Source organism: Heptranchias perlo, chromosome 9 (genome assembly GCF_035084215.1).
Source record: "Heptranchias perlo isolate sHepPer1 chromosome 9, sHepPer1.hap1, whole genome shotgun sequence".
Taxonomy (NCBI): domain Eukaryota; kingdom Metazoa; phylum Chordata; class Chondrichthyes; order Hexanchiformes; family Hexanchidae; genus Heptranchias; species Heptranchias perlo.
Window position 1 is genome coordinate 49421349 of NC_090333.1, and position 26563 is coordinate 49447911.

Here is a 26563-nt window from a genome sequence, read left to right on the forward strand (position 1 = left end):
ATGGGCAGCATATTTGGAGAGTTTTGGATGAGCTGAAGTTTATAGAGGGTGCAGGATAGGAGGCTGGCCAACAGAGTATTGGAATAGTTGACTCTGGAGGAGACACAGGAAAAGATGCCAGCAGATCGCCTGAGGCAGAGGTGGAGATGCGTGATGTTACAGAGGTGGAAGTAAGTGTTTTTTGTGATGGAGAGGATATGGGGTTAGAAGCTCAGCTTGGAGTAAAATAAGATGCCAAGGTTGCGAACAATTGGGTTCAACCCGAGACAGTGGCCGGGGAGGAGGATGGAATCGGTGATGAGAGTACAGAGCTTGTGGTGGAATGGGGAGATGATGGCTTCAGTCTTCACAATGTTTAACTGCGGAAAATTGCAGCTCATCCAACACCGGATGTTGAACAAGCAGCCTGACAACACAGAGGCAGCGGAGGGGTTGAGAGAGACAATGCAGAGGTCGCCAACGTGAAATGTGACACAGGTCTTAGGATGATGTTGCCAAGGAGCAGCATATAGATGAGGAAGAGGAGGGGGCCAAGGATAGATCCAGAGGTAACAGTGCAGAGGGAGGAAATCTCAGCAAGAAACTTGGGGTGGGGCTTGCAGGGGTGGTAGAGAATGAGGATTTTAAAGGAGAGGCAAGGGAGGTAGAACAAGGTGAGGCACATGAAGGAGGAGAAGCTACCAGAAGTGTAATGGAAGGAGACTAAAGTGTAATTTGGTGCTAAGAGCCATACCAGCACCGCAGCAGTTTGGACGGGACAGGTGGTGGAAAGTATAGCCAAGCAGGGAGGATTCAGTGAGGTGCAAAATGTCACCACCCATGGGCCAAGTTTCAGTCAAAGCCAGGATGTCAATTCAATCATCCACTGTCAAGGGCCTTGTTCAAGAGTGAACAGCGGGAGGGAAATGCAGAGAGGGGTAGTGATTGATGATCCACTGACAGAGCCCAAGGAGATAGTAGTGGGTGGAGTGAGCAGCATGAGAAGGAGGTTGGTGAGGTTACTGTGGGTGCACTGGCTGGGAAGCTTAGTGAGAGAGGAGGATGGGGCAGTTGGGGTTGGTGCTTATAATAGGCAGTGATGGGATACTTTGATGGGCCCTTTGCAGACTTTTAAGACAAGGGGTAGGTGTGGACTTATGCAAGGGTGATTCAAGCTCGAGATAGCGGCAGGAGAGTAGGAAAGCAGAGAAGTAGTAATGGATTGGTTGGGGGGTGGGGGGGGGCACTCAGATCTGTTGTGGCAGCCTATATGCGCACACAAATGGACACAGAGGGAATTCGGGTTATACAGGCATATGACAGATTAGAGGGAACATATCCTGGTCATAAACAGTGGACAGGGAAGAGACGGTATAAAAGAGACCGAAAGTTAAAGTTTGAGGTCCTATGATAAGATGAAGTTGACTTGTAGACAGGGTGGAGTCAGCTTGGAGCATCCACGAACCAGTGTCCACGTTCGGAGACAGCTGTGTAGAGGAAATGGATCCATAAGCCACTCAAGAGGCACAGTACCAGTGGGCGCGCTGCTGGAGGTTGTCCAGTGGAATCAGAGGGCCAAGGAGGAATGGAGAGTTAACCATGAGCCAGCAGAGTTTGATTCAGGGGTCCAGTAGAGGTCCATAGAGGCCTCAGGTGTTAGCAGTGCACCCCAAGGATCCGTCATACCAGCAGAGAAGTGAGGAGCAGTGAGAGTGAAATCCAAGAAACAAGAACAATGAAGTCCAGGGAGCCAGGAGAGGTTGAAAGGTAAATCTACAGGATTAGTGCAGATAAGAGAGCTGGTCCAAGATACAGCTGTAGGAGTATGAGGAGCCAGTCCAACCCAAAGAGTGTTGGAGGTGTTCTGAAGGACGAGTGGAGTTAGTGGAAAGCAGCAAAACACAGATCATTCAGCAGCAAGGGAGCAGAATTTAGAGCCAGGAGGAATGAATCGGTGCTAGTTCAGTGTAGTATGAAAATTCCCAGTAAAGAAGCAGGAAACAGATCCTACAGAAGCAGGACAGGTACTGAAATAGAATCATCGGTTAACATTTTATGTGGAACCCTTTATTAGAATTAAATATCAAGGATCCCAAATGAAATGTTAATTGATTCTCTTTCAGATGCTGATCAGCCTGCTGTGTGTTTCCAGCATTTTCTACTTTTATTTCAGATTTCTAGCATTCATGGTGTTTTTCAGCTGTAATGCCATGTTCAGTAGTATAGTTGTTATTGAAAGATTCTTTAAAATGCAATAATTCAAAAACTATGTGCACTTTTCATTTAAAGGTCTTTGGAGGCATCTATTTAATGTGCCCACAGACACACACAAACATTAGTTCCAGCTAGCTTTGCTTTCTAAGTCACGGGAGTTCATGTGTAAAGTCTGACATTTTCTAGTCTTGGATAAACAAACCCGAGTCCCACGACGACATTGATGACTGTCTCCAGTCTGTCTGTCCTTATTAGCTGGAGGAAATGATTCCACTGGATTAGAAGTGAGTGATGGAAGCCTGCCATTTCCAAGTTGGCTGTATAAAGGGGTACTGGTTTCATTTAGAAAAAGCACTTGGCAAAACTTTTTTATTTACCCAACATTTGACAAAATATTGCAAGTTATGTTGAAATCCATCACTCAAAGTCTTGCTCAATAGCTCTGTCAGTAAATGCAGCACCCTAGGTGTTGCCGAGCGATACAGACCGGGAAGGTCTTAGGTTCTATCCTTGTTCTGTGTTAAATAAGCTGATCAACGTTAGGTCAGTAGTGGGAGAACAACAATTAGCTTCAGTGTTCCTGGGCTTGGGATAGGAGGAGAAAATATCAACCAGGATTTGTATTCTGATTGTTATCCAGTAATTCCTATTGGAATGTGTGTAAAGATTGGAATAGTCAGGATCAGGCTTAGTTGTGATGCTGCTCACAGTTGAATGGCCTGCCAACACACTCATTGTCCAGGATTACACACAAAGACTAGTCACTTAGGTAACATATCAGAGAGTCACCAGCTCTTTGAAATTGAACCTTTAGCATGAATCATTACTTCAGGAAAGGAGGTGAGAAAATAAAAGAATAAATAAATTCATCATTGGGTCAGGAAAACATAATTGCATCAGTTGTGCATGATATTACAGTGACATCAATACTGTTAGGCTATTCCTTCTCTCTGGTGACAAAAGAGAGTTCTCCTTTGATAAGCCAGAAATTAAACTGGATCAGCCATATAAATACAGTGGCTACAAGAGCAGGTCAGAGGCTGGGTATTCTACGGTGAGTGGCTCACCTCCTGACTCCTCAAAGCCTTTCCATCATCTACAAGGCACAAATCAGGAGTGTGATGGAATACTCTCCACTTGCCTGGATGAGTGCAGCTCCAACAACACTTAAGAAGCTCGATAACATCCAGGACAAAGCAGCCCGCTTGATTGGCACCCTGTCCACCACCCTAAACATTCACTTCCTCCACCACCAGCGCACTGTGGCTGCAGTGTGTCCCATCCACAGGATGCACTGCAGCAACTCACCAAGGCTTCTTCAACAGCACCTCCCAAACCCGCAACCACTACTACCTAGAAGGACAAGGGCAGAAGGCGCATGGAAACACCACCTGCACGATCCCCTCCATGTCACACACCATCTGACTTAGAAATATATCGCTGTTCCATCATCGTTGCTGGGTTAAATTCCTGGAACTCCCTACCTAACAGCACTGTGGGAGAACCTCCACCACACGGATTGCAGCGGTTCAAGAAGGCGACTCACCACCACCTTCTCAAGGGCAATTAGAGATGGGCAATAAATGCTGGCCTCACCAGCGACTCCCACATCTCATAAATGAATAAAAAAAAGCCAGTGGTGAAATCCAAACCAATGAAAGCAATCATTCACAGTCCTTACATTCCAAAAAGGTACATTTCCAATGTCGAAGATATCAATTAGGTTACTCAATTTAAGAAAACCCAACTTAAAAAAGCACAAAACTACATAATGTAGGACAACAGCAAGGTTTAAATAGTAAAAAAAAAGTTGCATTTATAAAGCACTTTTCAGATCCTTTATCCCAAAGTGTTTCACAGCCAATTAATTACTTTTGAAATGTAGTCACTATTGTTTTGTAGGCAAACAGAGTGGCCAATTTTCACCCAGCAAGGTCCCACAAACAGCAAGGCGATAAATGATTGGTTCATCTATTTTGGTGGTGTTGGTTGGAAGTTGGCCAAGACACTTGGAGAACTCCCTACTTTTCTTCAAAAAAGTGCCATTGGATCAGTTACATCCACCTGAATATTGAAACAACCTACAACCAATAATGCAGCATTCCACTGAAATGTCAGACTAGTATTTTGTGAGGCTTTTGACTTGAGAGTGCTACCACTGAGCCAAGCTGACACCTGTAGAAGAGATGAAGTAAAGCAAGAAGTAGTGCCTAAGTGATGCTAAGCTAGGGTTTTATAGCCTGTACATTATAGGAAGAATGGGAGACAGAGGGAGGGTAAGTAGTTTTACAGTCTTGTGGTCCTGGGAAAGAGTTATAAGAGAAGTTACAACAATTGTTGATTTCAACATATTGAGAATTTGGGGAAGTGAAAGAGGATTTGGAAACAAAATTGTTCAGTCCTGATTCTATACATTACACTTCAAAAATGCTTCATTGGCTGTGAAACACTTTGGGACATCCGAGGGTTATGAAAGCCCCTACATAAATGGAAATTCATTCTTTCTTAGTCTTTAAGGTTTACTTACGTCTAGAGCTGGAGTGGAAAGAAGAATGTGCGTAGATTGTGCAACATCAGCAGCATGCAGGCTGTTATGGTAGGCCACATCCCCGTGGTAGTGGTCTTCCAGGGTCATGATGTACGTTACAAATGTGTCTACAGGGATCCTAAATGTCTTCAGCAAATCCCTCTCCTGTTGAAAGTCATTTGCAAATTGCAGATTTTACTAATTTGTATAGAAAGCATTTGCATGTCAAGTTGGAATCAATTAAAAAAAATTAAAATTCATATTGTGCTACAGTTCATTGAACTTTTTCTTGTGCAGAAAATGATCTGTCTTATATTTTATTAACCAGTGCAATGAAATATCATATCCTAAAGTTGGTGGCAATCAGACCAGAAATAATCAGTATTCTCTGCCCACTTGATCCCACTAACCTGGAAGATGGTGTACATAATGCAGGTGAGTGGTCTATTGTTTGAAAACTCTGCCACTTTAAATATATTAAGGCCCCACTTATTCAGGTCATCCAGCTCCTGCAAAGACAAGGTGAAATGCAACAATTATACTAGCAAATGTCTGGAATAATTATTAAACTTCATATTGAAATATTGCATCGCGACACAAAATTCCCCAGTTTTTATCCAATACATTTTACTGTAACGATTACATTTCTGTAATGGGAATATAGTTGTTTTGAGGTGATTTGCTACTGAGATTAGTCTTGCAACTCATGTATGAGTGCAGATTGTGAATGTTGATAGGTTACATGAGCATGGGGTGGGGAAAAGCAGACAAGTCAAATCCTTTATTCACACACAACATCCACTTTCCAGCAGGAGATGCTGGATAAGGATCACGAGTGGGAACCTTGATTTTTCCGTCCTTTGGCCAAGTTGCTGAGACCAACGGTAGCACTTTCATTGCTACTTTGGCTAGGTTTAGCTAATTCATTCACCAGGAACTAAAAGAACATTTGATCATCTTATTGGAAAACAGAAAAGACCAATGCACCTCAGCTTTGACGTGGATGCCATTAATCCATCTTTAGCTCCTGCTACTGGCACTCCAGGAACTAAAATCTTGGACCTGCCTTGTCCTTATTGCTATATTTATATTTATTTATCAAATTGTTCAGGAGATCCCCCTCCACGCGCCCTCCATTTTACCTCCTTAAGAGAAATTAAATGCCTCTTTGATTTACTGACTTTCCTTCCATATCATTGCAATCTCAAAACCGCAGCTATGCCCATTCACCTCAAAAAAGCCAAATTAGGTGCCAAAAAGCAGATGCTTTGCGGCAGTCTTATTCTACAGTTGATGGTCATCAATGCCTGTTGGCCTTCATCATCCTTGATTTTGAGCTTCAAGAGATGAAGAATAGAGGCTGAGTCAGATTTCCAAGCTGCATTGGAAACAAAAATATCAAATGGGATCCAGAATCAGCATAGTTATAAGAAAATTATGACTGACTAATACCACAAGACTGATGGTGGGGCATATTGTCCATCTTTTCTGAAGTCAGTTTGTTGTTTATACATTGTTGTACATTATTAGCATGAGCAACACCCGTCCCAATGCCTTCATTGTGAAAGAGCCCATTTGCTCCTCTGACGATTGTTATTGAAAGCATTGGCCAATGTGAAACTGAGTCATGCAGACCAGTAAGTCTCCAGGCTCAATTTCAGTTCTTTGCTAACTCAACTAATCTGAACTAGTGCAGTGCTTGGGCGTTACTGTTGGCTTCAGAGCCTTGGGCTAAAAAGGGGAAAAATTCAGCCAAGATTCCCTCTCCTGATTGCTACTTAATGACAGCTGCTGGAAAGCGGCATGTGGATGTTTGGTCAGGACAGGATCAGGCTCAACTGTGATGTCCACCACTGTCAAATTGTTTACTGACAATCACTGTCCAAGCTTGCATGTGAAGATTGGTTACTTGGGTAAGGCATTGGAGGGCACTTGCCACCTGTGGTTCCATAACCTTGCATGCGTCAGAGAAGGGGAGAAATATAATAAAAGGAGGCCTGTTTATAAACATTATTGCAGATATTGTAAAACTGCAAATGGAGGTTTACTATGTACCTTGGAAAGAAGCTCTTCCATATCAGTTGTGACAGCAAATCGGGGGATGCTTGAGTGTGTGAGGCTGGAACTGTGCATCAGTTTTTTCACTCCACTGATCTGTGTCATGAGTTGCTGCTTTTTCTTCTTGTCTCTTTCCTTCTGTGTTGGGGAGGGCATCTCCACATCATTCTGCTTGTCTGTCAGGAAGGAATACAGCATTAGAGACAATTTGGAATAAATTAGGAATTCAAATATAAAAAAATATTATAAAAAAATATTTGTAACTTTTCTTTCAGAAGAGACAAGTTAGGTAAGAGGCGAAGAGTAAAAGTGCAGTCAGATTTGCAAGCTGCACTGGAAGCAAAAATATTAAGCGGGCCCAGAATCAGCATAGATACAATAAGAAAGTTCAGATTTCCTGGAGTAAAATTTAACTTTGGCAGGGAGGCAAAACAGGTGGTAGCGGATCGACTGCCCATTACACACCCCGCCCAATTATCCTGACAGGAAAATCAGGCGGATGTATATTGGGTGACCCCTGCCAAAGTTGAATTTTACCCTCATTAATACCACAGGATTCACGTTGGATCATATTGCCCATCCTTTCCAAAATCAATGTTTTGGGTGACATAGTCCCAGTAACTTCTTAAAAAATCTTTTCCATTATTTTCTGATTTTCTCTGCTGAAGGTGGTAGCTTCACTTGTGTTAAGTTTCCATGGACACCAGCTTCTCTCCAGTGCTTTGCCCAAGTAGTCTCTCTTCATTTCAGGCAATACTGTAACAGCAAGCTATCCAAGTTTTGGAGACATCACATTCCAGCCCAGTGAGCCAAATCATTTTTATCTTGTGATCTCAGCTAGGATGGTAACAGGCTTTAGTGCCCCTAGACTAAGAAGCAAAAATCAGCAATGGTTCCCACTCATGCTCATTATCTAGTGACCCTGGATAGAAAATGGACATTGATTGAGAGCAGGATCCAGCAAGACTATGATGCGACCTATAGCCATTCAAGTAAGGAGCATAGCCAGCATCTATAGAACTGTATTCTTGTCTGTTTAGCATCTTCAGAAGATGAAAAGAACAAATTGGGGATACTTCCTTACAAGCCAACTTTTCTTAAATGATTTATCAGTAGTCAACAAAAAGTTGTTTTTAAAAAAGAAAGATTGACAGTTTCTTTGCAAGGGTCCTATTAGAACAATCATTCATTTCTTTCCCTTCTCTATTGTGCAATAATTGCAGTTTATGTGGCAAATACTAATAGTATGACATCGTCACTTCACTAACTGATGAAAATGCCATTTCAGGAATTTCCACCACTAAAAACTGGATTTGATTTACTTACAGCTGAAAATCTTGAGATGCGTCTTAATGAAAACATTTTTTAAAGAATTACTATTTACTAAAGACAAGACAGTAAAGGGATATTTTGATATAGCTCCTAATATTCATTAGCATTCAGAATGGCACCCTGTGGACCAGGGAATGCAGCGGGCATATTAATTAAGTCAGGGGTTTCCTCTTCTGATGGCTTTTTTCAAAGTGTTTTCATTTTATCTCATTTTAACACAATATACCTACCGAATCTGTACAAATCTTACATTCAACACCAGAGCCCATCGTTTCTCTTTAGACGCGTATTGAATTGATGACATCCAACTGCTGTTTTTCATCTACTACTTAGATGACAGATCATTATATTCTTTGGACTACATTGTGTTTAATCAACCAGAATGATTTATACACCAGAATTCATAGGCTCTACCCACCAACCCGCTCAACTTAATTAAAGCCCCTTGCAACAGAAAGCAATTAAGCTGAACCAGGTTGCATCTAAGCAGCAAATCACGAAAGCACTATTCACAAACATCTTGTCAAACTGACGTTAATGGATGTTTTTTTCCTGTACAGACTATCAATGGATTAAATGGAGGGCTTCCCTATTCAGAGGCTCCCTTGACAAATTGGGTGCTGATGGTGAGCAGCTGCAGGAAAGGTTAATGGCATTGTCCCAGCAATACTCCATCATCTTTTAAATGAGCACAGTTACACATCTACAGTTGGGAGTGACTAAATTATGGCAGCGCCAAGTCTGAGCTATAAAAATCACTGATCACTCGGTAAGCAGACACTGAACAGTGAAATTGGGAGGGAAGTGCCTGGACATGTCCAATAAGATACAGCTCCTTTAGGAGAGATGGGGAGAAAATTGGAGGGCAGAGAAAGAAGTTCATGTTCACAAGATATCTTAAAATAGTAACCTATCAAGCTATAACTGAGAGCTATTTAGTGAAAGCTTGATAATCAGTGAATGGGAATTCAAAAAATCAATTTCAAGAGCACAGTAAGTTTCTGTGAAAGGTAGATTTGGAAAGGCCCAGATGTTTGAATTTCTCAGATGAAATGAGAATCCATCAAATCCTGTTTTCCATGGCAACAAGGAAATGGAGGTGTGGGTAGACCACTTACGTCCCATCTGTCACTCCTTTAGAGAATGCATTTACTGTAAAATATACACAAGATGGGCTATCATGCATTAGCATTGCTGGTAGGGTATGAAGTCATGGGATTTGTTCTGCCTCACTGCAGGAGGGTACCTACCGTCAATCTAATGCATGTATATGTTGTGGCTTCCCAGCACAGTGTAGCTGATTTCTCAACACAAATTTGACCTTGCTGGGCATGAAATAAATAGTACAATAGTCCACTGTGAAAATACTGGGAATTCTTTAAAAAAATTACACCCCAGTCTTGCACTGTGCATTTTTAGTGAAAGAATATTTATGCACAGGGAATTCTTCAATTTTTTTGTAGTAGGTTCACACCAGGTACCATGAATACGAGTGATGTAATTTATGCACTCTGTAAGCAACACAGAAAGGGGTAGGGGCATGCAGAACAGAAGATCCCATGGTCTGTGTTAAGTTAGCTGATCTCAGCAAGGACTGATATTAGGGCAGCACTAAAATTGGCCTCAATGCTGCTGGTGAGGGGAAAAAAATCAGCCACGACTTCTGCTCACCATTCAGTGACACCTGATTAAAAGTGTACAGATTTCATACAGAACAGGATAAGGCAGGGCTGTGATGGCCTTGACGGTAAAACAGCCTGTTGAAACTCAATGTCTTGGCTCACATATGAAAAATGGCCACTTGGACAAGGTACCTGAAGACTGTCGCTACCTATGGAACTGTGCTGTGGAAAGAGTCAGCTCCTTCAGGGGACAAAAGGGAAAAGGTTTGGGGGAAAAGATGGGAGGGGGTGTCATTGTGGTTTTCACAAATTGGGATGAAGCCAAGTCAGAAGAAACACACATCATTTTCTGTTATGCAATGGTGCATTTCAAATCATGTCACTGCGTCATATGTTTGGCAAAAACGGTCTGCCAACACATTTTTGTATGGTGCTGAATAGATCTCCAAAACAACTGTCCCATAGTGTTCCTGCAGGAAACATCTTATCAAAAAATATTTCTAATTTCTTATTCTGGCTCACTACAAATTCCTAACTTATTTGATTTAGAAAAGATCAGAGCTGTTCGTTTTTCTTTGCTGATCTATACCATTTCATTAAGACTTTCTTGGTGTACTTCAACTAATTCTTTATTATCTTTAATATCTTCAGATAAAGTAGTTATATTCAAAAATATGTATTTGTTAACTGTTAGTAAAATTTATGTGAATGTACGGTTGAAAAGCTCTTTTTTTCCTTCCTCCTTTTTCTGCCCTCCTCTCAATTCATTGATTCCTTGTTGGAGTACGGTTTCATGGTGCCAGTTGCCCTTTGGCCAAATGCCTATCTTCACTTTCAAGTCAGGACATTGAGCAACAATGGGAGCATTAAGATCCTACCTTCACCCGATGTATAAGCCCATGCATTTTCCAACAAGTGTCACTTGAAAGCAATTAGAAGTAGCAACTCTGGCTGATTTTTTTTCCAATTGTATCGCCCTACTGCTATCCTGGCTGAGATCAGCTAACTCAGCACATACCAGCTATTGTACCAGGGGCTTTGCTGATCTGTATGGACAGTTGCTGTCCAACTGAGCCATCAGGGGAGTGAACTCCTTTGCTAAATGAATCATGAAATGATTTATTCCAATGTTGAGAATAATCGAGTCAAAGAACGGAATGCACAACACAATGAAATAATCAATGCAGAGGGAAGTAAAAAGGAGACAATTAGAACCAATTAATTGATTCCATGCTGGTCAGTAAATGCATCAGAAAGAAGCCTTTGGGAACATTTTGACAGGGATTTAAAAGATACAGGACAATCAAAGGAAGACACATGCTTAAGTCAGGTGTTCACACTTTCAAAGGGATTATATGGAAATTTAACTATTTTCCCCACTCGTATGCCAAGCAAATCACTTTACAAAGGTAAATGATGTGAAGCAGCAAAACAACACATGCAGAAATCCATTAGTGTAGGGTTGTAAATACCATCGGTGCCAATCAACTACTCTATAACTTAATGCAGTACGTGCTTGGATAACTAAGTGAGGGAAAGATTGATTTTCAGCCAGCCTTGCTTCTTCACCTTTTATGAATATACCTAATTATAAGATAAATACATGTGTATTTGTGTTTACAAAATGTTTTATAAGCTTGCTTACGCTAGATTTTTGCTTCAATTAAAAAATAGTAAAAAATAGAAATCTTAAGGAGTTTTCTCTCAATGGTTTAGTGTGGCACTGAACCACACAGATCAGGAAGGTCCCAATTTTGAACCCCAGCCTGCAATTAATTAGCTGATCTTAGTTAGGATGTTCGCATACATAACAAGTGAATGTACTTTGGATCAATTCTGAGAGATGGTGAGGTGCTATATAAATGCAAGTTCTTTTTTAGGGCCCCTGCACAAAAGAGGGAAAAATTCAGCTAGGGTTTCTGATCTTGATCTCGACCAGTGACTTCCCTCTTCCCTTTACTGGAAGTGGGTATTTGTGGATGTCAGAACCAGGCTGCAATCTGATGCCTGATAAATTGATCACTCATTGTCCAGGTTCCCACACGAAAATGGCCACTAGACTAAAGTACTAGAAAGCTGCCAGTGCCCATGGAAAGATACTGTAGCATGTGCCATCATATAAGGATAAGTAAAGGGAGGGAAAGAAGCTTTCAATCAAACACAATAATATAAATATATTCTATTTACACAGACACTTTTGGCAGAAGACAATGATGCTTCAATGATTGCCATATATTTTAATTATATATTACATATCATTATACATGGCAGATGATTAACATCAGTGAGTGTTCTGCTCTGGGAAGGTCAGAGGAGCAGGATTAATTTAAATTCTAAAATGGATGTGGAAACTCTTCATTCTGTTCTCTCTTCCGGCTGTCGTTGCTTGGTAAGTTCCTTTGGAATTACTTTTATCATTTTTATTTATTGCATGGTCTGGTGCTGAAGATGCCTATATGAACTTCAGAACTGAACATGGGTTTTTGTGTAGGATTAAAACCAACAGCAACTTTTGATGATCTAACAGGTAATAGCAATGACTGGTGCAGCACTAATCCACACAAATAGAAAGTCCCAGGTTTGATTTTCATTCTATGCTGAAAGTCAGTTGACTTCAGCCAGGGAGATGTTAGAGCATTACAAAAGCCAGTCGGGGTGATTTTTTCCTCGTAGTGTCTATACTGGATTGGACCTGCACCTGCATAGTGATCCCTGCTGGAAAGTACATATGTGGACATCATTTGAGGACAGGGTTGGACTTGAATGTGATGCCCAATTTTGTTCTCACCTGACGTCCACAAATATACGATCTCAGAAAAAAAAGGGCCGTGGTCACCAAACAGTAATCAGGAGTGGGAATCTTGGTGGAAATTTCCCTGTAGCACCTTATCAACTCCCTTAATGAAATCAGCAAACTCAATATGGACTGGGAATCAAACCTGAAATCTTGCAGTTTGTATGGATTAGTGATGCATTCTATAGTTGAATAGCAATCAGTATCTGGGCAAAGGCATTAAGAATGCCTACTTTGGTGAGGCACAGAAGAACAAGAGTTGGCACATTCAGGATAGGATCAGGAAAAAGAAGGAAAAATATGAAACCAGTTATGATAGCTGTAGAATATCAGTACCACGCTGGGTATGGAGCCCATCTTAGAAATCTTTGACTAAGTTTTTAATCCTGCACTGATTTTTGCTTTTATAATGGACCAAAATTTTCTCGGAACTGCTTCTACTCCATTGATGGAACTTTGCAAACGGGGCTTCCCCCGTTCTTCCAGCGAAGTTACAGCGACAAAATAGGAATAGCCCTGAGGAAATTCCGGGCCACTAAAATGTCATCGATTTTCATTGTGTAACAAAGAGCAATCTTACCTCCCCCGGCTTGGCAGAAAGCAGGCACACAGGTGGGCAGTAAAAATGGAGTGGGTGAAATACCTGCTCCGTTCCAATTTTAAAATGCCTGATTTTTCATCCTAATTAGGCGCACATAATCTTGGTTGTAATCTTCCAGAATTCACTAGATTCTGGAAAGGACCCAGCGGATTGGAAAACCACAAACGTAACACCCCTATTCAAGAAGGGAGTGAGACAGAAAGCAGGTAACTATAGACCAGTTAGCCTAACATTTGTCATTGGGAAAATGCTAGAATCCATTATTAAGGAAGTAGTAGCAGGACATTTGGAGACTCATAATACAATCAAGGAGAGTCAACATGGTTTTATGAAGGGGAAATCATGTCTGACAAATTTATTAGAGTTCTTTGAGGAAGTAAAGGGAAGGGTGGATAAAGAGGAACCAATGGATGCAGTATATTTGGATTACCAAAAGGCATTCGATAAGGTGCCACATAAAAGATTACTGCACAAGATAAGAGCTCATGGTGTTGGGGGTAATATACTGGCATGGATAGAGGATTGGCTAACTAACAGAAAACAAAGAGTCGGGATAAAAGGGTCATTTTCAAAATGGCAATCTGTAACTAGTGGGGTGCCGCAGGGCTCACTGCTGGGGCCTCAACTATTTACAATATATATCAATGTCTTGGATGAAGGAACAGAGTGTCTTGTGGCCAAATTTGCTGATGATACAAAGATAGGTGGAAAAGCAAGTTGCGATGAGGACACAAAGTGTCTGCAAAGGGATATTGACAGGTTAAGTGAATGGGCAAAAATGTGGCAGATGGAATATAATGTGGGAAAATGTGAAGTCATCCACTTTGGGAGGAAAAATAAAAAAGCAAAATATTATTTGAATGGAGAAATACTACAAAATGCTGCGGTACAGAGGGATCTGGGTGTCCTCGTACATGAAACACAAACAGGTGCAGCAGGTAATCCGGAAGGCAAACGGAATATTGGCCTTTATTTCTAGGGGGATGGAGTATAAAAGCAGGCTACAACTGTACAGGGTGCTGGTGAGACCACACTTGGAGTAGTGCGTACAGTTCTGGTGCCCTTATTTAAGGAAGGACATACTTGCATTGGAGGCAAGTCAGAGAAGGTTCATAAGGTTGATTCCGGGTATGGGAGGGTTGTCTTATGAGGAAAGATTGAACAGGTTGGGTCATTGGAGTTTAGAAGAATGAGAGGAGATCTTATTGAAACATACAAGATTCTGAGGGGACTCGATAGGGTAGATGCTGAGAGGATGTTACCCCTCATGGGGGAATCTAAAACTAGTGGGCATAGTCTCAGAATAAGGGGTCACCCACTTAAGACGGAAATGAGGAGGAATTTCTTCTCCCAGAGGGTCATGAATCTTTGGAATTCTTTACCCCAAAAAGCTGTGGAGGCTGAGTCATTGAATACATTCAAGGCTGAGTTAGACAAATTTTTGATCAGCAAGGGAGTCAAAGGATATGGGGAAAAGGCAGGAAAGTGGAGTTCAGGTAAAAATCAGATCAGCCATGATCTCATTGAATGGCGGAGCAAGTTCCAAGGGGCTGAATGGCCTACTCCTGCTCCTATCTCTTATGGTCTTACGCCTGACTCAAGCAGCTGCGACCAGGTCTGAAGACCAAAGAAATCTTTCCAGGTTAAGTTTAAAACTTTCCTTTGTGGGGTCAGAAGGACCAAGAATGTTCCCCCCCCCAAGCCACACAAAGAAAGTGTAGGCCTCCACTGTCCCGGATCCCCACCCCACCACATACAACTAACCGCTGTGGAGTCCCTGTCCAACCCCCCATCTGCGTAATTACATTGGGCCAAGTAGGCGATCAATGGGCCACCTGATTTTACGCCGCTTCCGCTGACTTCCCTCCCGTTTTGGGCAAGATGTCAGCCAGCGGCATGTTAATGAGGCTGGAGCTCCCGTTGCTGCTCTTGGATGGGCTGGCTATTCGCTAGTACACTTTCCCGCCTGGAAATTAAAACTTCCACCATAATGCCTCAAACGAGTGTCTGCACTGCTTAATATTTAATTGACAGACGACAATAGAGAATGCACAAAATGATTAAATATAAAAGTTTTTCTTGTAATTTTAAGAGCACGAAAACTTATTTCTCTCTATTCCTTGGTGTCTCCAGTTTACTCATTTCCTAGGCAGCCTGTTCTCAGGCCTTTGTCAGTGTTGTCTGAGAAGAGCCAATGCCTATTATACAGGACTGCAACAAGGTTGAATAGAGTGAAAAAATAATTTGTATTTATGTAACAACTAATCATGTCCTCAAGGAATTCCAAAGCGCTTTAAGGATTACTTTTTGAAGTGCAGTTACTGTTGTTATGTGGTCAAATGCTACATCCAAATCTTCCCAGAAGGATCCCACAAACAGCAAATGAATAAATGACGAGATAATCTGTTTTTTCTTGGTGGTGTTAGTTGAAAGAGGAATGCTGGGCAGGAAAATGGGAGAACTCCCTGCTTTTCTTCAAATAGTGCCATGGGGTGTTTTACAGTCACCTGAACAGGCTTAAATTTTCATCCAAAAGATCAGCTTAGAGAAGACTAGGTAAACCAAGAAGGGGTGGTTAGGTTATTCCAAGCTTGAATTTGAAAAGATTGTGGGGATAACCTGGCAGGGTGGATCACCCGCCCATTGTAGAACCAATGGAATGAAAACCAGCAGGCTCTATAATGGAGCGGGTGATCCATTCTGCCAGGTTACCAACAAGGCAAAGTTGAAAATTATCCCCTATAAATCATAGGGGGAAAGGAAAACTGAGGCAGGTAAGCAGTTGAGAAAGAATGCGTTAGCGTAGGAGATGGTGTAATGAGTCTTGATTTCAACATAGAGAGATGGAAGAATGTGTAGGATGCTGCATTTGTAATTTAGAGGATTAAGAGATGAAAGTTCAGAGGAAAAATTACCATAACAGTATCATAGAGAAAGAAAGAAGTAATCACTGGGAGGTATGCGTTAATGGCTCTAGAGAGAACTCGTCTTTTGATATTCTCTCCTAGTGGGGAATTGCCTGGCTTCTGATTACTGCACCTCAGATTGAATATTTAGTGATATTGGAGCATCAAACTGCATCCCCCATAGCTCTTGGGCCTCCAAAATGCTGGACCTTCATGCTATCTCTCTTGTTTTATAAAAGCATTTTTTAGGACGCGACTGTAGCTGTAGGCTTGGTAATGACTTACCGATAAAAATAAGTTTAACGGTAGCAATGATGCAGCTTTCAGTATAACTCCAAAACAATTATTTCCTGGATCACAAGAATTATTTTTGGAAAAAGCTGGTGCACATATGAAGCCAACCATTTACATTAATTTAGAAATCTTAAAAAACATCGAAATGGCAGGGATACACAGGACAATACTGCAAAAGAAATTAAAGGCAGGATGTTTGCAGCGAAAAATACTTTGATATTGTATTACATATTTTCAAAAAACTCTTGGATGTTTTGAATATCGGTAATTATATTATTTTTGTGTTGAGTTCTCTGCAGGTGGTGTAAGGGAAAGCTGATTTACCAGACTCACCTAAAAAGGTGTTGGAAATAAACTCGGATACTTGGTTGCCAGAGCGGCTCATCTCCGAGAGATGGGTGAGCTCACGGTTCAACATTCTCTTGAACTGTTGGAAAGACAAACAAAGGAGTCAGAACCCACCTTTCTTGTAAACCATTCAAGGTAACTTTTGAATCACATTCCTTCATCAATAAATGGATTCAATTATAGAATTAAAGAAGGGAGAGGACTGTGAAACTTCACATTAGATATTCACACTCACATTTATTGTCACACCTTAATGCATTAATAAAGTTTAACTAAGCTCAATTTAAACCTAGTTATTTAACAAGCTAAGGGGCTGATATGCCAAAACACACCTAAAAAATAAAATCAAGTTTCATGTTTCTTTCTTTTTTAGTTATTATTTTAACAACTAAGATAACAAGATAGCTGATAATGGGTCATTTAAAAGTTACCAAATATGGATATAAAATAGCTCATAGTATAGAATTAGTAGTGTTTGACTTACACACAAAAATATTTACTTATACGATAAGCAGTGGCATTGTAATTATGTAACCATATTATCTACTGAATTAATTCTAAGAAAGACAGCAAATGACTGGACAAAGTATTTTCATTTTACATTTAAGATTTATACAAAATTAAAGTTGAAAAAAGTACACATCTACAATTTAAATTAATCTATACAGACTATACAGCAGTACAATGTTATAATTCCCCACCCCACAGCTGGATTAATTTTGATTTGAGTAACGGCTTAATGTTCTGTTGTTCTATAATAAAAAAAATAAAATCTGGAAAATTCTAACATTTTAAAATGGGCATCTGAAGTGGAATTGTGAATTGGTAATATTCGACTTATAACAGGCATTATAAATATACATACCTTGTTGCACAGAGAGTTTAATAGTGATAAAAAACATACCATCTTTGAAAAATTCTCCCCTCCCCTACCCCACACAGCTAGTTCGAACACAGTGTATTGTCTCACAAAAACTTTAAAATTAAAATTACGGTGTTTGCTGGAATTCACTGATCGGTCCATTTTTGCTTGTTTCTTTTATCCCCCTTTCCTCTTAAGACATAACATTTTATTGGAGCCGTATCAACTTCATAGACACCATTTGAATTTTAAAAAGCAAAATATATATAAGCCAGTTGTCAATATGGGATAACGTGTTGTTGATACAAAGGTTGCTGCATTTGAACTCACAGCCACATATCTCACAGCAAAAACCCAGATTCATATATACTTGTAATTTTTTGATAAATTTACTCACCTTGATATAACCCCAAGAAACAGATAGTAAATAGTTTGCTTCAGGCATTTTGGCCCTCTTGACAACAGGAGCAACAATAGCCGTGTACAAAATAAGCAATCTAGCTGGACAATTCCACACGCACAGCTTCAGTAGTAATAACCAAAAGGTGTAGATGTTTCATTAACAGCTTGAACGTTTGAAGAATTTTTTGCTCCAAAAATCAGTGTATTTTTTCACTGCATGAGAAAATCCAGTCCATGCAATACATCCTTGGAAAGACGTATCTGTGCGTTTGCACTGACAGAATTGAGATAATGAAATCAGGGGTCACATGGAGCCAGAAACCATACAAGTGTGTGCAGTTCACAGCACTTATGAATTATGAATAACTTTGGTTTCTTGGCTAGCTAGAGAGGGGGCCCTACTTCAGATTAGTCTCAGTACAAAGGGGCAAAAAAATAGTCTTTTGTTTGTAAACTTACAGTATCTACATCATTGCAACGGGATATGGGAAATGACAGAAAATGGAGGATGCCCAGTGCATATTTATGTAAATTAAATGCAGACGGTGTCCCCATTTCATCAGAGAATATAATCTGCTTTTAGCACCTTCCTACACCGTTGTCAGATACTTGCAACACAATGACAATTTAGTAGAATCATATTATCAGGACCAGATAGAATTATGATCTAAGCAATATCTGCCTTCCCTATTGCACAAAATGAGTGGGGAATAAAATTGGCACTACAAGATGATTTACAATAATAATCAGTGTAATTCTGTGAGGCTTAGATTTTTCTGCCTTGTTTGCTGACACACAAAACACCAAAAGAAGGTTCATTTATGCTGATCACTTCTATCTAGTTCATTCCTATCTGAAGAGTTAATACAGTAAATTTAAACAATTAGTTTTTTTTTCCCCCAAAGACAGAAATGTTTTATTCCTAGATTGTTTGCTGTTATTTGCTTGGGTACATAGTTTACAATTTAACTAAAATTGTTTAAAATGAGCATCTTTAGGACTAAAACTGATAGTGACGTACCCACTCAAACAATCTCCTGCATCTTATTAAAGTTGCACTGTTGTGCAACCAAACATTCCTAATTATAAACACAGATTTAGATCTTTTATCTACAGTTTTTATTAAAGCTACAGAAAGAGTGTGTTCCTCAGACAATGGGGAAGGCCCCATTATTAAAGAAACTGGGCTTGCTGACTAATGTTCAAAGCTTGACTATTTTATGGCGTCTACAATAATTTTTCACCTATGCACTCTCCACAGCAGTTCCCCTTTAAATCCAAGCTGAAGCACGGTGCCTGCATTGAAATGTTATTCACTCTGTATCTGATTGGCTTTCAGCTCAGCTGCAGTGACATCACCCAGCTTTCTCTGCACTGCTGATAAAGAGCATTAGAACATGGGAGGGTAACTGCAGCAAGGAGCTCCAGAGAATCCTGAGACTGAACTTCAAGCAGTACCATGAAATGAATATTACAGCTCCATAGCAACCGTACCACATGACATTCCTCCAGCTGGTTACAATAAGAGTTCCCTCTATATGTTATATCACCAATGAACAATGGAGCTGCCTGGCTTCTAATCCATTTTGTGTGCAAATATAACTCGCCTTTGCCTTAGCAACACATTCAAAAGAACAATTGTCACGATCATGCAAATCAATCAGTACTCCTAGCTTTCCCCAAAAATTCCTGTGATCATGCTCAATGCACTCATTGTTATAAGTAATAAGGTTTGATGTCTTTAGGTTATTAATTTCTCTAAATTCCAATTCAAATGTAAAGCAATTATTACATTAGTGACCCATCTAATTTTCTTTTCTTCTTTCCTAAAGGCTCTGATGATGGTGTACCATTCCATGGGTTTGACTTTTACTTTCTTCCCAAGTGACCATTCTTTATGTCTGAGCTTAAACAGTGAAACTGGCAGATTATTCAACTGTGAGATGCATCACAGCTGAGATAGATACCTCACATCGCATCCACATGTTGCTTTCCAACAAGGGATCACTCGATTATGATAATGAGAGAAGACGCCTAGGTAATACCCTTCTCTAACCCCAGTGTTATCCCAGATAAGATCAGTTAACTCAAATAAAAACAGTAAATGCTGGAGCAAGTCAAGCAGCATCTGTGGAGAAAGAAACAGAGTTAATGGGCCCGATATTAGCAGGGCGGCGGGTTCACAGCGGGGGGTCGACTACTGAAATTGGGGTGCTTGGCACGGAATCGCAGGCTAATTTGAGCCACTTACCTGAGCTTCCGGGTTTCCCACTGGAAAGCTGCGCAGTGGGCGGTCTGCGCATACGCAGCATAGGCTGTCAGCTGGATGAGCCCTATTTAAAGGGGCAGTTCTCCACTGACTGATGCTGCAGAAAATAGGCAAAATTATAGCATGGAGCAGCCCAGGGAGAAGGCTGCTCCCAGGTTTAATGATGCCTCACTCCAGGTATTATTGGATGGGGTGAGGAGGAGGGGGAGGACAGAGATCTTCCCCCCGGCGGGAGGGAGGAAGTTGCCTGCCTCTGCCACCACGAAGGCCTGGCTCGAGGTGGCAGAGGAGGTCACCAGCACCACCAACATATCACGCACCTGCATACAGTGCAGGAGGCGCTTCAATCATCTAAGTAGGTCAGCCGAAGTGAGTTTACTTACTCATTCCCCTACACTGCATCTGCCACATCACCACCCCCACCCCACATCTCCTTCTGCACTGCCAACACTACTCTATCACATCACTCCTCACACCCACTCAAAGCTCATCCTCATCTTACCTGCATTTACTCACCTCGCCAGTACTCATCCTGCCACTACCACTCAACCCAATCCTCATACAATCTCATGGCTCTATCTCATACTCACCCTCTCATTCATCTCTTTCACGGTCAGCCTCACTCAACCTGCCACTACCTGTGCTGCAGCCACAGGGCATGCATCACATATGTGCAGTAGGAAGCGTAAGGCAAACGTGTCGTGAGCATGAAGGGGATGCACAAGGGTGTTTGAGGGTTTGTCATGGTTTTTACCTATATTTGATTTCTGATCAACTCACATAACATATTATATTGTCACCACTACGGCCACGTCTTTGCAAATCTTGTCTGGTTTGTGCAATAATGCCCTTTCCTGAGGATCATTATGAAGACCCACAACTGATGTCACCCATTGTGTCACTGCAGAGTGGGTGTAGGTGTATTTGCAGGGCTCGTTTGTGCAGACGACTGAGAGACGTCGGCGATGTCCCCGGTGGCACCCTGGAAGGATGCGGAGGAGAAGTTGTTGAGGGCAGTGGTGACTTTGACAGCGACAGGTAAGAAGATGGTGCTCGGGCCAGCCGGGAGCAGCTCGGCATGAAGGAGGCTGCAGATGTCCACGACTACATGTCGAGTGACTCTGAGCCTCTGTGTGCACTGCTGCTCAGAGAGGTCCAGGAAGCTGAGCCTCGGTCTGTAGATCCTGTGGCGAGGGTAGTGCCTTCTGCGACACATCTCTCTCTGCCGTTGCCCTCCCTCCTGCTGTGCAGGTGTATGTATCACAGCACTGTGTTGTGGGGCTCCACGTGTCAGAGGTGGACGGCGAGGCTGGTGATGCTGTTCGTCCTCCGAGGAGGTCATGACTGCAGCTACGGTGGCCCCCATCCGGAAGATGTGCATTTGAGGGGGTCCGCAAGGTAGGTACATGTGTCTGGACACCGGGGTAAGTATGCAAGTTGGTGAATTTTATTGTTAGGAGGAGGGTGGTGGAGGCCAAACTTTGTCCAAAGTGACAGAGTAGCCTCCTGCAATGAGTGAGGGTCTCCCCCCCACCTCCCACCTGTCAAATGGACCTTTGCAGCTGCCACAGGCTGATGGCTGCAACACGTCCATTTGAACTGGGAGTGTTTCCCCCAGTACGGGAAACAGTCCTAGTTGTTTGCAAAATCCCACCCCTCCTAAAATATCACGTTAATCAGATCTCTAAAAGACCTGAAGTACCTAAATAAATACTTTAAGTGGCACCCCGCTGGCTTTAATTGCCGTCGGGAGTCCCACATGCAGGGGTTGCGCCCGCATGTCAGCGCGTCAATGGGGAACCCGGAAGTGGGCGGGTTGGAACCGGGCTCCAGACCCGCCTCAGGAATCCCCGATTTTTGCAGCCCCCCCGTCACGAACGCACCCGCTCGGGGGTGCGAAAATCGAGCCCAATGTTTCAGGTCGAAGGCCTTTCGTCAGAACTGGAAGATGTTAAAAAGTTAACAGTTTTTAAGCAAGTGCAGAACCAGGGGAAAGGGGGAGGGGGGTGAAGGGGAGGGGAGGAAAGAACAAAAGGGGAGGCCTGTGAAAGGGTAGAAGGCAAGAGTGATAAATGACACAAGGGATGATGGTGTAAGGCAAGGAGGGTGTAATGGGACAAGTCAAGAAACAAAAGATGGGTCTCAAGGAGCTGTAAATGGCAACAGCAGAATCATTATCAGCAGCTGCAGTGCAACAAAAAAAAATGGGAACAGTGGTTATGATCTGAAGTTATTGAAATCAATGTTGAGTCTGGAATGTTGTAAAGTGCCTAAACGAAAAATGAGGTCCTGTTCCTCAAGCTTCTGTTGAGCTTCAATGGAACGGTGTAAGAGGCCGAGGACAGAGAGGTCAGATTGGGAGGGGGAATTAAAATGGCAAACTATCGGCAGGTCAGGGTCATGCTTGCGAACTGAGTGGAGGCGTTCAGCAAAGCAATCACCCAATCTGCATTTGGTCTTCCCAATGTAGAGGCGACCGCATTGTAAGTAGCGAATACAGTATACTAAATTGAAAGAAGTACAAGTAAACCGCTGTTTCACCTGGAAGGAGTGTTTGGGGCACTGGATGATGGGAAGGGAGGGATGAAAGGGCAGGTGTTGCATCTCCTGCGCTCGCACGGGAAGGTGCCGTGGGGAGGAGAGCGGGTGTTGGGGGTGGTGGAAGAGTGGACCAGGATGTCACGGAGGGAGCAGTCCCTTCGGAATGCTGGGGAGGGGAGGGTTTGCCGTTATGTCAGTTAATCCCTATGGGGATAAACAGGTGGCAGGTGGTTGAATCTTAAATGACTGATTGCAAGAATGGTTATGTGTTTAACTTAAGCTGTGTTTGATTTTTAAAGAGTTACTGTTATTTACTTAGCTTTGTGTTTTATTTTATTGATAGCCCACTCATTTTTCCATCCTAAATGTCCTGCTTCCCCCAGTGCAACTACAATAATAGCATTGCCAATGGTATCTATCTAATGAAACAAAACTAAATAAATAGCCATTATTAAACTGAGAAATGGGGATGGCTGCGAGCTGTACAAGTTCTTGATTGAGGCACCAGATGGATCACCACATGGAAACAAAGCATGTTATTGGGAGGGGAGGGGAAAATGGTGAGGCCTAATACTGTCCTACTTAAATAAAGCTTGTGCGTCCACAGATCAAATAGTCTTACTGCAGCAGCTGAAGAAGGTGGGATAGTAATAGATGGCAGCAGTGGGTATCTAAAGGAATTTAAGAATCTTACAACACCAGGTTATAGTCCAACTGTTTTATTTGAAAATCACAAGCTTTCGGAGGCTTTCTCCTTCGTCAGGCCCACACTCACCTGACGAAGGAGAAAGCCTCCGAAAGCTTGTGATTTTCAAATAAAACAGTTGGACTATAACCTGGTGTTGTAAGATTCCTTACATTTGTCAACCCCAGTCCATCACCGGCATCTCCACATCATATCTAAAGGAAAGGAGAGGAGAGGGGGTTTGATGTAAACGGCATAAAACAGGAAAAACCACTAGTATTAATATATAAATAATAAATAGTAAGTCAGGCTGCTTGTCTGACATCCAGTACTGGATGAGCAGAAATTTCCTCCAACTAAATATTGGGAAGACCAAAGCCATTGGGGGCATGATTTTTACTTCGAGCCAGGTGCCCCGTGCATCCGCAGATATCTGCGTGGGAAACCCGGAAACGAATTGAGTGCTTCGCAATTTGCGATCGCAACTCAGTTGAAGGTTTGTATTTGAGCTTCCAGGTTTCCCACGTGCCAGGCAGCCAGATTGACAGGCTGGAAATCAGAGTGGTGAGAGGGAGAGAGAGTTCATCGAGCTTAAAAAATTCGGAGCGGAGGACGTGGACGACACGGTGGGAGTGAGGTCAGCCCGCAGCGGGGTCAGCCATTGGCGACATCGGGGGGGGGGGGGGGGGGGTGCGGGGGGGGTCCATATCCACTCCATCATCAAGACTGCATACTGCCACCTCCGTAACAACTCCTATCTCCACCCCTGCCTCAGCTCATCTGCTGCAGAAACCCTCATCCATGCCTTTGTTACCTCTAGACTTAACTATACCAATGCTCTCCTGGCAGGCCTCTCATCTTCCACCCTCCATAATCTTGAGCTCATACAAAACTCTGTTGTCTGTATCCTAACTTGCACCAATCACCCCTGTGCTCGCTGACCTACATTGGCTCCCAGTCCAGCATCGCCTCGATATAAAAATTTGAATTCTTGTTTCCAAATCCCTCCATGACCTCGCCCCTCCCCATCTCTGTAACCTCCCCCAGCCCTATAACCTTCCCGATCTCTGCGCTCCTCCAATTCTGGCCTCTTGCGCATCTCCATTTTAATCACTCCACCATTGGCAGCCGTGCCTTCAGCTGCCTCGGCCCTAAGCTCTGGAATTCCCTCCCTAAACCTCGCCATCTCTCTACCTCTCTCCTCCTTTAAGACGTTCCTTAAAACCTACCTCTTTGATCAACCTTTTGGTCACCTGTCCTAATATCTCCTTATGTGGTTCGGTGTCAAATTTTGTTTGATAATGGTCCTATGAAGTGCCTTGGGATGTTTAATTCGTTAAAGGCGCTATATAAATGCAAGTTTTTGAGAGGGTAATTGGTACAGCAGTACTTGCCCTTCACTAGTGTGTGGGGATGCCCTGTAACTCCTGTACTACCAGCACATTTATATCACCTTTCTTGACACATTCTACAGTCAACAAACTGCTGACAGAAGGATAATTTCTCTCACATATATAAAACACATTAGTTACCAAATAATAGACTACTGCTGGTAAATTCCATGTGCTTGAATTAAGCATGGTCCATTATTCACTTTGAACGTATTTCTGGTATAGAAAAGCCTGGATATTTCCCGGTACAATCTCTCTGACTTGCCATTTTATTATCTAGAATACTTCCATCACAGTGCTGGAAAACTCCCTCTTCTTGTCACTTGACACATTCTGCCGATGTCATGTTAAGCACAAAATTTCCTGCAAATCTCATTAGATTGTGCCTGAACATAAAATGGGTGTAAATCAACATAAACACTTGGGGCCCAAGGAAAGCCCTGAACACACACGATATATTTCTCCTTTAAGTATCATAATTAAAGTTTTAACTCGTTTAACCATCATTTTTGCACATTAGGCACAGCATGTTTAAGAACCTGCGATCGGGAAAGCTTTTCAATTTTTAATGTGACTTATACTTACGCTATAAAAGTCCATGCAAAGAAACAGAAAATACAGTGCAGGTCTCAGTGAGGATAAAATTTTAATAACACTAAGAAGAAATGCAATAAAACAACAGAAAAATGACTGCTGCACCTGAAAACCTAGTTCTAATTTCAAGAGAGCTTCTGAGCAAACACTATTGCAGGAAGCTTGCTTATGAGGCTCTGTAACTTGAGGATAGAATCATAGAATCATCGAAGTTTACAACATGGAAACAGGCCCTTCGGCCCAACATGTCCATGTCGCCCAGTTTATACCACTAAGCTAGTCCCAATTGCCTGCACTTGGCCCATATCCCTCTATACCCATCATACCCATGTAACTGTCCAAATGCTTTTTAAAAGACAAAATTGTACCCGCCTCTACTACTGCCTCTGGCAGCTCGTTCCAGACACTCACCACCCTTTGAGTGAAAAAATTGCCCCTCTGGACCCTTTTGTATCTCTCCCCTCTCATCTTAAATCTATGCCCCCTCGTTATAGACTCCCCTACCTTTGGGAAAAGATTTTGACTATCTACCTTATCTATGCCCCTTATTATTTTATAGACTTCTATAAGATCACCGCTAAGCCTCCTACTCTCCAGGGAAAAAAGTCTCAGTCTATCCAACCTCTCCCTATAAGTCAAACCATCAAGTCCCGGTAGCATCCTAGTAAATCTTTTCTGCACTCTTTCTAGTTTAATAATATCCTTTCTATAATAGGCTGACCAGAACTGTACACAGTATTCCAAGTGTGGCCTTACTAATGTCTTGTACAACTTCAACAAGACATCCCAACTCCTGTATTCAATGTTCTGACCAATGAAACCAAGCATGCTGAATGCCTTCTTCACCACCCTATCCACCTGTGACTCCACTTTCAAGGAGTTATGAATCTGTACTCCTAGATCTCTTTGTTCTTTAACTCTCCCCAACGCCCTACCATTAACAGAGTAGGTCCTGGCCCGATTCGATCTACCAAAATGCATCACCTCACATTTATCTAAATTAAACTCCATCTGCCATTCATCGGCCCACTGGCCCAATTTATCAAGATCCCGTTGCAATCCTAGATAACCTTCTTCACTGTCCACAATGCCACCAATCTTGGTGTCATCTGCAAACTTACTAACCATGCCTCCTAAATTCTCA

General features: G+C 42.2%; 1 protein-coding gene across 3 annotated transcripts in view; it reads right to left on the reverse strand.

Moving 5' to 3' along the window:
* pde4ba (phosphodiesterase 4B, cAMP-specific a) overlaps positions 1–26563 on the reverse strand; it is a 557078-nt gene that overhangs the window by 10306 nt on the left and 520209 nt on the right. For 2 of the 3 annotated variants that reach the window (XM_067990377.1, XM_067990378.1), the window contains 4 exons: positions 16661–16754; positions 6776–6954; positions 5131–5229; positions 4721–4885 (listed from right to left, as the gene is read on the reverse strand). In XM_067990377.1, the coding sequence (XP_067846478.1) occupies positions 4721–4885; positions 5131–5229; positions 6776–6954; positions 16661–16754 (537 nt within the window). Of the gene's footprint in view, positions 1–4720; positions 4886–5130; positions 5230–6775; positions 6955–16660; positions 16755–17934; positions 18023–26563 lie in introns of those variants that run through there. The other variant, XM_067990379.1, reaches the window with a different exon arrangement.